This window comes from Lissotriton helveticus, chromosome 1_1 (assembly GCF_964261635.1).
Source record: "Lissotriton helveticus chromosome 1_1, aLisHel1.1, whole genome shotgun sequence".
NCBI classification, from domain to species: domain Eukaryota; kingdom Metazoa; phylum Chordata; class Amphibia; order Caudata; family Salamandridae; genus Lissotriton; species Lissotriton helveticus.
This window is the reverse complement of record NC_136057.1, coordinates 471,906,305-471,919,278: the sequence shown is the minus strand read 5'-3', so window position 1 is coordinate 471,919,278 and position 12,974 is coordinate 471,906,305. Positions and strand designations below refer to the sequence as shown.

Here is a 12,974-nt window from a genome sequence, read left to right as displayed (position 1 = left end):
TGAGAGATGCCAAACCCATCTCAAAATGTTTGTTCAAATAAAATATGGCTATTGTGTTGTCTGTCCTGACCAACACATTTGTTCCCTTTATCTTCCATTGAAAGAAGTGAAACACCCTACAAAACGCCCTTAAATCCCTCCAATTAGATGAACAGTTCTGATGAATTGTCTAATAACCCTGCGCTGCCTTGGAATCCGAAACTGCTCCCCATCCTTTCTTGCTGGCATTCGTAGACCGGATCAGCAAGTCTGTTCTGAATGGAAAAATGCAGCCACCAAGTTAAATGGGATCTCAAATTGTCCCATATTGTAATCAGAACGTTGAAATTCCCCACAGACGGTCCCAATTCTTCAGAATATGGGTTACTAGAATCCCACATGTAGACAAGCCCAAGGAACCACAAAAAAACATGCTGTCTGCAAAAGGAAAAAAGGTGAATCGGAAAATGAACAGAATCAAAAGTATACGACTCAGAGCAAAATAACATAATATTACCCTGTGAGGCCACGGGGCGTCCCTGACTGGTTGTAGCAGGAAAGACCGGGACTAACGGCCCCTCAAATAGACTGACAGACACCGGTACTCTGGGCAAGGAAGGTTTTATTGCTTTGAATGTCCGTTTCCGGTGGGTTGTTTTTCTGTAATAGGGCAAGGGGGTCTCTGTGTCCTCCGACAGTCTTTGCTGGCGTTTGTCTATGGTGTTTCGCCTTTCGTCCCGAGGCCTTCTGGGACTGGTAGTTCTCCCCTCCACGTCGATGAGGCGTCTCGTCCGTGCCAGGAAGAAAAAAAGATATAGCGCACTGTTAGACTCTTGTCCGGTCAGGTCTCACAGGGGAGGGAGTGAGGGTACACACGTGCACAAGAATCAGGCTCTACCTCGCAGTGAAGGGGGTGAGAGGGAAAGGTAGTGCACTGAGTGTGTGTCAGGAACGTTTCAAGGGGGTTTGACCCACTTAAAACCCGCCCAGCCCGAAAGCCGTGACCGTACCTCTGGTAGCCACACTTCCCTCGATGAAGTGTGGCTGGGCGAAGCGTTTTCCGGTTGGCCACCTGGCTTGCTGGAACTCTTCTCTCCGTCTGCTTCTCCTTCCGTCGTCCCGGTTCTCCTCCGCCCTGTCTCGCCGCCTCTTGCCTCCTCGTCCTGACTCTGCTCCGCTCCTCCACCGATACCGCTCCTCAGCTCCCGCCTCTCCTCCTCGTCCTCGTCCTGACTCAGCTCCGCTCCTCCACCGATACCGCTCCTCAGCTCCCGCCTCTCCTCCGCCGTCGTTCTCTGTCTCAACTCTCCTCCTCTCTCGTACACCTCCTTCCGTCTCCGCTCACCTCCGGGTGTGTAACACACCTGTTTGGATTCCTGGGCGTCCTTTACCTGGCCAGCGGAGGCGTGTCCGGCGATGTCATCGGATCCCAGCTCCGCCCAGTTAAAGAAACAGGACTCGCCTAAGTCTTCGGCGTCTGTGTCGTCATGCAGTCCGGTGTCTCTCCACTCCCCTGGATACTGAGCAAAAAGAGGTGACACAGGTAAGCCAGGAGGTCCCCCGTCCTCCCCGTTACATACCCACTGTGCTCCTTGGACCTTCAGAAATTGTCTTGCAGATGCTAAATCCTGCTGAAAGAAAATGGGTAGTGTCTGGACTAGTTTCTCGTGTGAGGTAGACAAATCAGCCCCATTTCTTTTTTTGAGCAGGCACCAATATAAACCAGGTATTGAGAAAGTTGCAGGACAGACTCTTAGTTCAGAAGAAATCAGAGCAAACTCCAGTACTTAAACCCTATTGATAAGATGTTCCATGGATTTAGAAACAGTTAAAAGAATGCCAAGATGATGCTGAATTTGAATATTCTTTTTGTGTGGAAGAGTCAGAATGTTTATATAAACTCTTGGGCTGAAAGCCTCCACTAATGAATGACCGTAAATTGGGAATAATTTCTTGGATATGTAAATTAAGAGATTTCTTGTAATCCTCCTTGATGGAACCATGTAAAGAGGCATCTTGTAGATCTAATGATGGCAGGAAGTCTTTGTTCCACACCAACAGAAACACATGCCTTAGAGTGTTCATGCAATTTGCCCCCTTAACATGAAACCTAGAGAATACCATACCTGACTCCGTTCCAACTCTGGTATTAGTATTATTACATTTCGTTTAGCTAAGACTCAATAGATTCTGATATAATGCTGGTCTTTTAGTCGGATCTCTTGGGAGAGAAGTCCCAAAATATTGATGTTTCGGAGGGATTTGATTAAAATTCTAAGTCACAGCCCATCAACACCACTGTGTTCAACCAATTGCCAATACATCCTCTGGGACTAGTTTTCAGGAATGTGCTGGTTTGGTAGGCTTCCATTGGTGCGGGCTGAGCTGGGGTCAAAACTCAACAACGATACACATTGTAATAAGAAACAAAAAAACAAATATGTGGATTCTGATGAAATATGTTGTCTCCAGGTTGCATGTTTTGTTGCAGGCGCTAGGCCCAGCCACAAAATGTTTTACCGTTTTTATTGAGAGACATGTGAAAACACAGAATATTATCACTAATAGGATTTCTATGTATTTGAGGCTTCGAAATGTAGGGCAGTGTGCAAGGAAGAAGAAATTTAGCAAAATGCTCTTTGAATCAGATGATAGTATGAGTAACCCCAAATTCAGTGGTGACCAATAATCACTGTTCCTAAACTCAGAATGTGTGTACATTCCAGAAATACATGAGTTTCCTTCATACTTATTTTTCATTCTTTATATTTTGCAATATGAATTGCTGTATAGTCAGTACACAAAGAAAAATCATTTGAAGAAGCATCTCATTTTTTTTTACTCTGGTTATTGCATGTTTTTGAGGAGCCTCCAAACCTATGAATTGCTATGACCAGAAGGATCTGTCAGTCACAGTATAATACGTTGGTAAATCAGTGATTGTGACAAGAAGTTACAGCTGAAAATGTTGTCACAAATATGTATTTTGTCCTACTCATTTTCACTTTTTTTTCTATCAACAGTTAGGTTGTTTTTTTGGGGGGAAACCTTGATGGAGCTACAGAAATGACACCTTGCTGAATTAATTTATCTACATTTCCAAAATGTATAGAGTTTTGGGTTTCACACCTGCTTCCACCACAAACTACAAGTAGGTTCAAACAAGAAGGAAATAAATGGGTTACCTCTTAGGAAAATGCAAAGACTGAGTTACATTTTTTTTTATTTTACTGTGCTTGTTTCTGAAAGTTCTGAAGATGGTGGCCCAGAAGCAGCAAAACTTTTGTTGATGCCATTTTTTTTTAGAAAAAACAGCATGTTTTCTTGTTAACCACTTTTTTTTCACATTTTTCGCAATCCTTCTGTCCCCCCCCCCCCAAAAAAAAAATGTAGCTATCTTTTGGCTGTTTTCTCGGCCCCCGCAGGGGAATCTACAAACCGTGGATATCCGGGATGTTGATAGTGGGAAAACAATTTGTTTTAGCAAGGTTGGGGGATAACGGCCTAACAGTCTGGCAACAGTAATCAGGCAAGAAGCAGCTGCATAAGACAGCTAAGGAAAGGGAGCAGGACTTTAGAAAATAGTGCAATGTGCTCCTCGCTTACCTACCTAAGACTACCAAATGCCCCAAGCAGCTGTGAGTGCTAAACATATTAGAATGTTTGGAGCTGCGAGCAGAAAATTAACTCTTTGACAATGAATCTTAGATCCAAAAGGAAGACAGTTTGATGGCCGAAGGGATTTTTGTATGAAGGGGGCTTGTTAGATCCTTACCACCATATGGTAGCTGGGAGTTCGGCTGACATAGGAGGGAGGCTTGTGGGAGGGTTGAGCAACAGGCAAGTTAGAGAGGTGGATCACTGCTTTATTATTCAAACATAGAGGTGGGCAACCATATGTTGTAAAACGGAATAAAATGTATTGAACCCTAAAAACAACACGCAGGTGCTTTTTTGGTGGTAGATTCAATTCTAGCAGGGGAAGACCCTGAATCATTCTTAAAGAACATCAATTCTTTTGGCAAACAAGTAAATACCTCAGATTTTATTCTAACCATATAGTTTCAGGTATTTGTTACATATCAATTCTTTCATCTTTAAGAGGTGAGATGTCCATAGGTTACAGCAACTGTATCAAAGAAATGTGCCTTTTTTTAAACGTTTATTGCATTTGCAACTTTTTACAACTTCTCCGTTCTGAATGATGCTGTGCACATGTATGCTTCACATTTTAGATAGTACCTCATATTTCGATATGCATTGCTCAATTAATTACAGCTATGGTGAATAATCAATGTTTCACACGTTCCATTTTGACCATCTTACCAATCTGTTCATTTATAACAGTCCATAAATGTGCCCCCACCCACTATAAAGACCGGTGAGATGGTTGGTGTCACGCTAACGTGTCCTACTGAATGGTGGTTGTGGAGCCATTTCCCTGCAGTCTTCTTTCCCTTGCAAATGGCTTTATGGCCATGAGCAGCCTTTTTTTTAACTTTTACTCTGAGAACATAGCTGGCATTATTACTCCCTTACACTGCTGTTTCCAGTGGGTTGTGGCCTGCTTCCTTCCCATTTTTGTGGGCTGGTGGGAGCAGTTCCTATCCATACACAAATCCAGGGACTAATGTGTTGGGAGTCTATTTATGTAGGCACTGCTGCTGTCTAATGTGGTCTTTTATCCCTATCCAAGCTTTTCTTTGTGTGGACCAGTTTTTTTCTTTCACGCAACTCTCTTCTTGCCTCTCTACTGAGGGCCCGTGTACTGCTTCTGCACAGTATAGCACCTCTCACTTCCAGACCTCCAGTGGGGAGGCATAGATGCCTTCCATCTCATAGTAATGGCCCTCTTGGCTAATAACAGCACAATAACTGCAAAATTTGTGGCAACTTTATATTTCTTAGATTGCGTATCTCAAATAAGCCACCTCCTATGTTGCCCCAAGTCAGTTCTTCCGTGCGTGGCCGATGCGGTTTAATAATTTGAGCCAATACTTTTGTAGTGCTGTGCTGCTTCATAGTATATTCCGAAAATTTCCTGTTTCATCTCTGCAACTGTAGCAGGCAGACGGAGGCTCTCGGTATATTCGATAAAACCTGGATGGAGTGAGATACGCCCTGTGTAATATGTTGAACTGGATGTACCCAAAGAAGGTGTTTCAGGATACTTTCACAGAAATGTGCATGTTGGGACCAATCGGAAGGCAGTAAACAAGCTTATGTGGGTGTGTCTATATTTCCCAATGTGGAAAATCAAATTAGTAGAATGCTGGGCTCTAGTGTTAGTACAAGGTGCATGCAAAGAAAGGGAACTGCTTTTGCGCACAGCAGTGATATGGGATGCTCACTCACACACACAATTAGAAAAATCAGTGAAGGAAATTGTGTCCAAAGCGTTTTTTTATCATGCCTTACAGGGACTGCAAGAACCTTAGCACTTTCTGGTTAATAACTTTTCTGCCTCTCATAAAGGTGGTATAACTATGCTTGACATATGAGACACAACATAAGTTGGTACTACTAAATCAAAGAAGAAAAGTCCATGCCTATTTCTAATTGTGGACTTGTACAAAAGTGGCAACATGAAGGGGTACCGGTTTATGTAAAATGTGCTATAAGCGCTGTTTCATTAGTAATGTATTTAGATCATTTTTTAAATATCTCCTAGTTGTAATGATATTTCTCAAGTGGTAAAGAAACGGCAAACAAATGTAATTGTACGTGAGGTTGCAATAATAAGAAAACATTTCTGTACGTGATACCGTTAGCAACAGGTGGCAATGCACAGTATGCAGGGCCAAAAACAGCTATAGGGGGCTATACACCTTAATATTGCGTGCCCCAGCCACTCAAACACTACCATGAACAAAGGTGGCCATGAGTGGCTTACCTGCTGTGCTTGTTTAGTGATACTTGCTCCCCTGTCTGGTTGATGCTGGTGAGGGTGACCCCGTCTGCAGGCTTCTTCTTCTCCCTCCTACTGAGAGTACGATTGAGATCAGCAGACCACTCCTATAATTAAACATAAAATATAGTAATCACAATTGATGCCAAAACCTGTTGCGATATATTCAAAGCTATGTGTTGGTTGGACCTAAACGGTTTGAGGACCTGTGTAAAATGCTTGAACACATGCACTTACAGTATAGAACGTCTTTGCAAATCTCCCTATGCAGTTTACAAAGCAGAAGGAGATGTTGAAACTACTATCCCAGTCTTGCTCAGAGAGAATGGATCAAGTTTGACGCTTTATTTAAACACACTTCTCTGGTGAACCAGAAAGCATGCAGAAAACAACAAGGCGTTGCAGCAATATCCTTAAATCCATGCGAATGCATGAAATGGAGGCTGGCAATGTCTACATGAAGCAAAAACAGTCAAGGGCCAAGGCGTCTGGAAACACAGCACAGAAGCATAAACCGCGGGCTGGGCTCAGAAGTACAATACAGGACTATGGGAATAGTAGGCTGCTTTAGGGATTGCTGGGCATACAGATCAGGGACGGCATTAAAAAGACAGAGTGGGCTTAGTAGTAGCTCAATGTCAGGCAGCGCACAATGCAACGTGGGCTAAAACACACAAAGATTGGGTCCATACTAAATTTGGGAACGAAATATGGGCTTGAGGATACCGTGTGTATTGCATGGAATGCAGAAATGCAAAAGGGTGGGAAATGCGGTAAAAGCACAAGGGTATTTTGCGTATTGCACTGAAGATGGCCCATGTGGGCAAGTGAAGTACAGATTTGGAATGATCATTACATAGCCACAGTATCATTGGTCCTCACCAACAAAGGATGCTTGGGTAGAATACCCTTTACCAGGATGCATCCAAAAAGCATACTGGAAACCAGGCAAGGAAAGGAACCAGTGCCCCAGAAAGACTGGGCAGAGAAACACACTTGGGGCTTTAATGCGTTGCAAACATCATTTATCGTCCACAGTTGCCCCAGGGTTGGCAAGAGTGCAGAATGCTGCCATGATGCATATATACAAACTGAGCCCATCCAGTTCCCCTACAATTAGGACACTATTCTCAATGGCTAGTACCATCCTGAAAAAGATAAAATCCCGATTCAACATTCATCACGGTTCCTCTCCTGTGACCTCTCTCGTAAATTTGCATTTTCATGCAGCACAAAGTCTGAACACAAGCATTGCCAGGCTGATATTCCTACCCATGTTGCCCTCACTGCTTACTGCCTGCAAAGTGTACACATGATCAATGGTACGTCATGCCACTGAGGTTCATTATTTCGTAGACAAAGAGCTTCCTAATTTTGCTGCGACTGATTGCTGCCTTACAAACTCCTCTTGCCCTCCCATAGATAAAGCTATCCCTCGTAGATATAAACTTTTAAAATTGGATGGCTATCGGTGATAGAGGAGAGGTTTTGGCCTTTTGGGATAGGACTATATTTTGATTAGTTCTATAGTAATTAATTAAGTCCTACTACTGATGCATCAGGGTCTCTCCCTACTCCAACAGATACTGGAAAGAATCTAGGGATAGCAAGTAGTGACTGGACCGACAGGTCAATCAGATTGCGACAACCTGCTCTTGGATCATCAGAATGCGGAGGAAAATCTTTCCATTTATTTCCTTCCCGGCACGTAGACAAGCAACCCTTGCGCTCGTCTCTTCATGAGTTGATTATTGGAACGCCCTGTACTTGAAAACCAACAAGATGACGCATGCAAAGCTGCACCTAGTACAGAATGTGGTGGCAAGGCTTACCCTGGCTATCCCTAAATGTCAGTCAATGTCCAAAGGATTAAATGACCAGTACTGGCTGCTGGCACAAAAAGTGCATTATGTTCAAGGCACTTTGTATTGGGCATAAGGCCCTTTACCATGTAAGTCTGGATGGAATCAAAGCCATGTTTCAGTGGTATTCTCCCATGAGAAATCTCAGTTCAGCACATAACTGGTAATTGTACCCAGAGTTTGGAATTAGAGATGGGGGGCAGAGCGTTCTCGATCACGGCGGCAAGGCTCTGGAATTCTCATTTTTGTCACCTCACGTGTCTGAAGCGGCACTCTCCCGTCAGGAAAGCCTTAAAGACCTGGCTTTTTACCTTGTAGGAAGAGCTATTTAATTTGGCATCTTTTGCAGCCAGCATATAGCCGAGCGGCGTAGCGGGACTACAGCACCCTGATGCCTATGGGCATTTGTTGCACTTTTATAATTTTGTTCATATTAAATCACTAGAATTTGTAACTATTAAGTGGAATTTTTTGGCACGTACATGGCTGTATTTATAGTTATTCATCATTCTCAGAGTATGGGCTACTCAGTTCTCAGATATTTTGACTTGCTTAGTCCTTTCTGTGAGTCCAGTCTTTCTTTCTGGTGCTCCTAATTAATGGACGGAGTATAAATCTGCTGTCCACTACCTGGGCTAGTAGAGCAAACTAAGCCCTTGGGTGCAACAAATCTATCTACAGTGGACACCATCATAAGCCATACCTTTGATTTTGTATGTTTTCTACCAAGTTTCATGTGTTAAAAAGACCCTACTTTTAATTTAATCAGACTATTTTGCTATATTTTTTCACATTTACGTCTTCGCACTCTCACGTACTCAACCCGCTAAATCACCTCCCAAATCCAGAAACCTCTACCTTATTAGACTGTGCTTTTAGAAAACCTCAAGATGTTTCAGGGAAGGTTTCGGCCCACGCACATAACCAAATTTATATAATCAGTCCTACATGCCTAGACTATGGTAAATGTGCCACCAGTCTAATTTTGTTTACTTCTCTGAGCATCTAATGTTATCAACTTCAGTAAAAAGGGGCGGGTGGATTGACGGTTTGGTTCAGATCTCTTCTTACTAGTTATTTTTAGGTAATCTTTCACTCACCTTGCACTTCCTGGAACTCAGCTGTTCCCAAATCTTTCCAATATTCCTTGAATGCTGAACCCACACACATGCTACTGAAAATGCAGGGTTAGAATGTTGTTCCGCTAAAAAGAAATCCAACTATGAATGGTGGGATTAAAGAACTGGATGAGACGTCACTGGTTTAATCTAACCATGACCTATTGGTACCCACTTTACACCTTTTAGACATCGCCAACTTTCCTATTCCGGAGAAGCACGTACAGAATCAAGACATTATAAAGGATACGGATATTCATCTTTATGCTCACTTTACATTTATACCAGCCTGATCTTTAACATAATCCTAGCTAAAATTAAAAGTGCTGCATTTTATTAATCGTAACCGTAACTATATCTCGACTAGACAGCAAAAATGTATAATAGGTAGGGTTACGTAGGTACTTGAAGGGACAGTTTCAGATGATCAAGAAAGCAGCTCACCTTCTTTGTGAAGCAACAATATGTATTATCAACACCTTTTCTGCAATACATGCATTGACTGTCTCTGACCCACAAGTCCTGCTTCAAAGAGCTATGGAGTATTCAGTATTTACAACAGTTCAGCACAGTTTGTTTACCTTTCTACCTTTTCTGTTCTGCTTATACCTTAACCCACTGGTATAAGCTAAAAGAGGTTAATGTTAGCACCTGCGGGGGCATCAAGGGTAGGATAGTGGCTGGAGAACGTGTGTTTGGTTGTGTTGAGACTAAAGGGAATATGGTGTAAATGACCTGGTAAAATGGGCTATTTTTGATTTTGGGATCGAGGGTCCAGGGACAGTGTTGGTTTGGACTGAGACAATGGCCAGTGTTCATAGTTTGGGGTGGGGTACAAAAGCTATAGGTTTCGACCCTCTTCAAGAAGATAGGCTAACTTGACTGCAGGGGTATAGGCCAATTTCCACCCTCAACCAGGCTTATAATAAAGGCAAATGATGTAGTTACACAGAGAAACAAACATTTCACTCCAAACTATAACCCCTGTAGAGCCCCCACCCCCTGTTTACATCCAGTTATAGAGTGAGCCCCTTCAATATATTTTAATGTCATTCCTAGTGGCTGGTGCTATTGTTGGGTGACGGGGTGAGGGAAGACCGAGCGTTTGGCCCTGGGAACCTTGTTGCAATGCCATTGCAGTGTTCACTCCCTTTTCTCATACTCTACTTCAAATAAAACGTTTTTAGGAAAGCCAGAGATTTGTCACCTTTTTGTAGACTGCCAGTGAAGGTACAACTGATGACAGAAACAATACTTTCACTAGTATTTTTTAAGCCAAGGGCGACAGCTACTGTTACTTGTACGCAGTATTTTCACAAATGAGTTTTTTCGTACTAACAAGGAGAGAAAAGGGTTTGGCATTACACCAATTTTTCTCTTTCTGAAACACAAAGCAGTTGATTCTGCAGTGTAGGAACTCTGACACCAGTATCACAATGCTCTGTCTAGAAAATTGTATTCACGTCGAAGGGAGGCTTGCATCGTTATTTTCCCGAAGTAATCCTGGTCCATTTTTCGTTGTGGGAATAATAGAGCTGCTACCACTAAATGAGTTGGTTCTCAAGCAGTATTCTGCCAAGCTTCTCTGAGGAATAATTGGTTGGGATTTAAGAGTCTCTTATCAACACTATTCCACTAGGACAAGGATTAAGATAAGACTCTAAGAAAAGGCTGATCAGAGCAAAATAAAAGTCAACCAATAAAACATTAAACGCCTTGGATGATGAAACAGGACACTATGGCAAGTAGTTGGCTAAAAATCTGTCTCGGCACCTGGAACTATCTTCTGCTTAGCAGAGAACCAGGAACTGCTACAGGGCCTCAACTCATGCCAAACTAACTTAGAGCAGTCTGAGACTGGCCACATTCCCCTCAGGGGACAGCTAAGGCTTGTGAGTCCTGCAGAGATCTCTTTTGTCAACAGTACTATTCACTATTATTCTCCTTCCCTCCAAAAGATCATAGGAGACCATGAAGTCAACCATTTCTCTGCTGACAAAACTCAGCTATATATATATTATGTTATAGGTATTTCCAAAGCGCAATGATTAACCAAGGGGGTCCTGACACTAGCTATCCTGAGCATTGAAATGGTAGACAACATTACAGGTTAAAGTGCCAGGTTTTTAATCCCTTCCTAAAAGTGAGGAGATCAGTTGCATTTCTCAGATGGAAGGGAAGGTCATTCCAGGCTTTTGCTGAGCAAACAACAAAGCGTCTCCCACCCCATGAGGCTTTTTTAATGGGTGGTACTATCACCAACTCGGCTCCAAGGGAGCAAAGGGTTCTTTTGGGCAGGTACCACTGCATTTGCCGTTTCAGGTAATCTGTGCCTGTGCCTTGGAGTTTCTTGTAGATGGTGCATAAAGCTTTGAAACGCACCCATTTCCTAACAGGCAACCAGTGAAGTTTTTTGATTTACTTAGTAATAGGAACATATTTCAGTGTACCACTGAGCTACCTCACTGCCGCATTTTGCAACAGCTGAAGTTTATTCAGAAAGCGTTACTGTATGTTTTGGTAGAGACTGTTGCAGTAATCAAGCCTAGACAGGACAAGTGCTGTGACAACTGTCCTCCGACTATCAGCCGGCAAGAAGGGGAGTATTTTCTTAATCATTCTGAGAGCATATGAGGTGATCGATGCCACTGCCATAAGCCTCAAGAAGAAGCAAACCAACACAAAGCTTTTGGTTTGGAAACCATATTGGCTACCACGAATTCCTGCACAGGAAAGAGGTTCAAATAATGCATTAGAAGCAAAGCGGGATATCTATTTATGAACCCAAACACACAAATAATCTACCTTAATCTCTTATCTGACGCCTAACTGACACCAAGCTCCAAGGTCGAAAGCCTAAACGACATTCTCAAGTCCAAAACGACCTTTAACACAATGTGGTGAGTACATGATACCAGTATATCAATGTACATAAATGTAGTCTCTTTCTCGCTCTTCTCCTTCAGAACCGTCCAGTGGGCTACAGAATCACCATCAAATCGAGACTGCTACTCTGACTTACTCACCCATAGCTTCAACCAACAAATCACCCAAAATACAAGAGATTTAAAATTACTACAGCAATCCTAGCAACATGGTAGAAATCTTGCAAATCACTGTGACACAGAAATCACTAAAATGGCTTTCTCCAAGAGCCTGTATCATCTTAAAGACCCTTGGTCTCACGCCCTTAGGCTCCTCTGTCTACATTTGGCAAACCCACTGCTGCTTCATGAGTGTCAGGCGACTGGATTCTAAAATGGTCATCACCACAGGTCCCAACCTCCAGAGTCTCTTTCCTGCTTCTTCCATGTGACCCTCTCCTAAAGCCTACACATCACTAGGCCCATGCACACCCTCAGCTAGAGCCTGGGAAGACATCGTTGGCCACCTACAGCAGACAAAATGATGCCCAGTTTCTAATACTGCTTGCCTCTGGGCACACCCAGTAGTTAAAAGGGAATTCTACTCCAAACAATAATGCTGGGGATGTGGAAAGGAAAGTCTCAAAAGGCCCCATAGAATACTCTTGTAGGCAGGTGGTGGCTACCCTGCCCACAGAGGCATTATACTGCGGGACAAACCCTCTGCCAATGGCGCCTGGATGCTGCTACAGCAGGGATTCCAGTCCATGTTGTAGGCAAAGGCAGGAGTGATAAGAACTCCAGGAAGCTGTAGGCCTGATGATTTTAGCAGATCTGGTCTTGCTGGCAATTTTCTGACGGTCTATCCGCCCGCCTATTTGGTGGTCTGCCTGCTTTATTTAGATGTTGGCAGTTCTATGTACAATAGCCCGCCCTTGTGCCGCCGGCTCTGCCAAAATTTTCCTCCCACGTCGAGAGCGTCATAGGCAAAAACGGCTGTCGGAGGTAGCACAGCCAAGATTACCGCCGGCCCAATCACAATGTGCCTTTCCGTCGAGGAAACTGTGGCCGGGACCACTCCAAACTTGAGTTGGCGGAATCAAAGTAAATAAGGTAGAAACTTACAGTTTTTTTCTGTTTTCCCCATCTGCTTCGGACTTGAACCCCATTGTTCAGGTCCTTCCTTTGCTGCTGCTACTACTTCACCACAAAGCGAATCAACCCTGTTTTCACCGGGTTTCCG

General features: G+C 43.3%; 1 protein-coding gene across 4 annotated transcripts in view; it reads right to left on the bottom strand.

Annotated features, from left to right (window-relative positions):
• The window catches only part of PACSIN2 (protein kinase C and casein kinase substrate in neurons 2), a 581,107-nt gene that overhangs the window by 70,068 nt on the left and 498,065 nt on the right, over window positions 1-12,974 (bottom strand). For all 4 annotated transcript variants that reach the window (XM_078673888.1, XM_078673891.1, XM_078673889.1 and 1 more), the window contains exon 8: window positions 5,873-5,994. In XM_078673888.1, coding sequence (XP_078530014.1) covers window positions 5,873-5,994 — 122 coding nt within the window. The remainder of the gene's footprint in view (window positions 1-5,872; window positions 5,995-12,974) is intronic.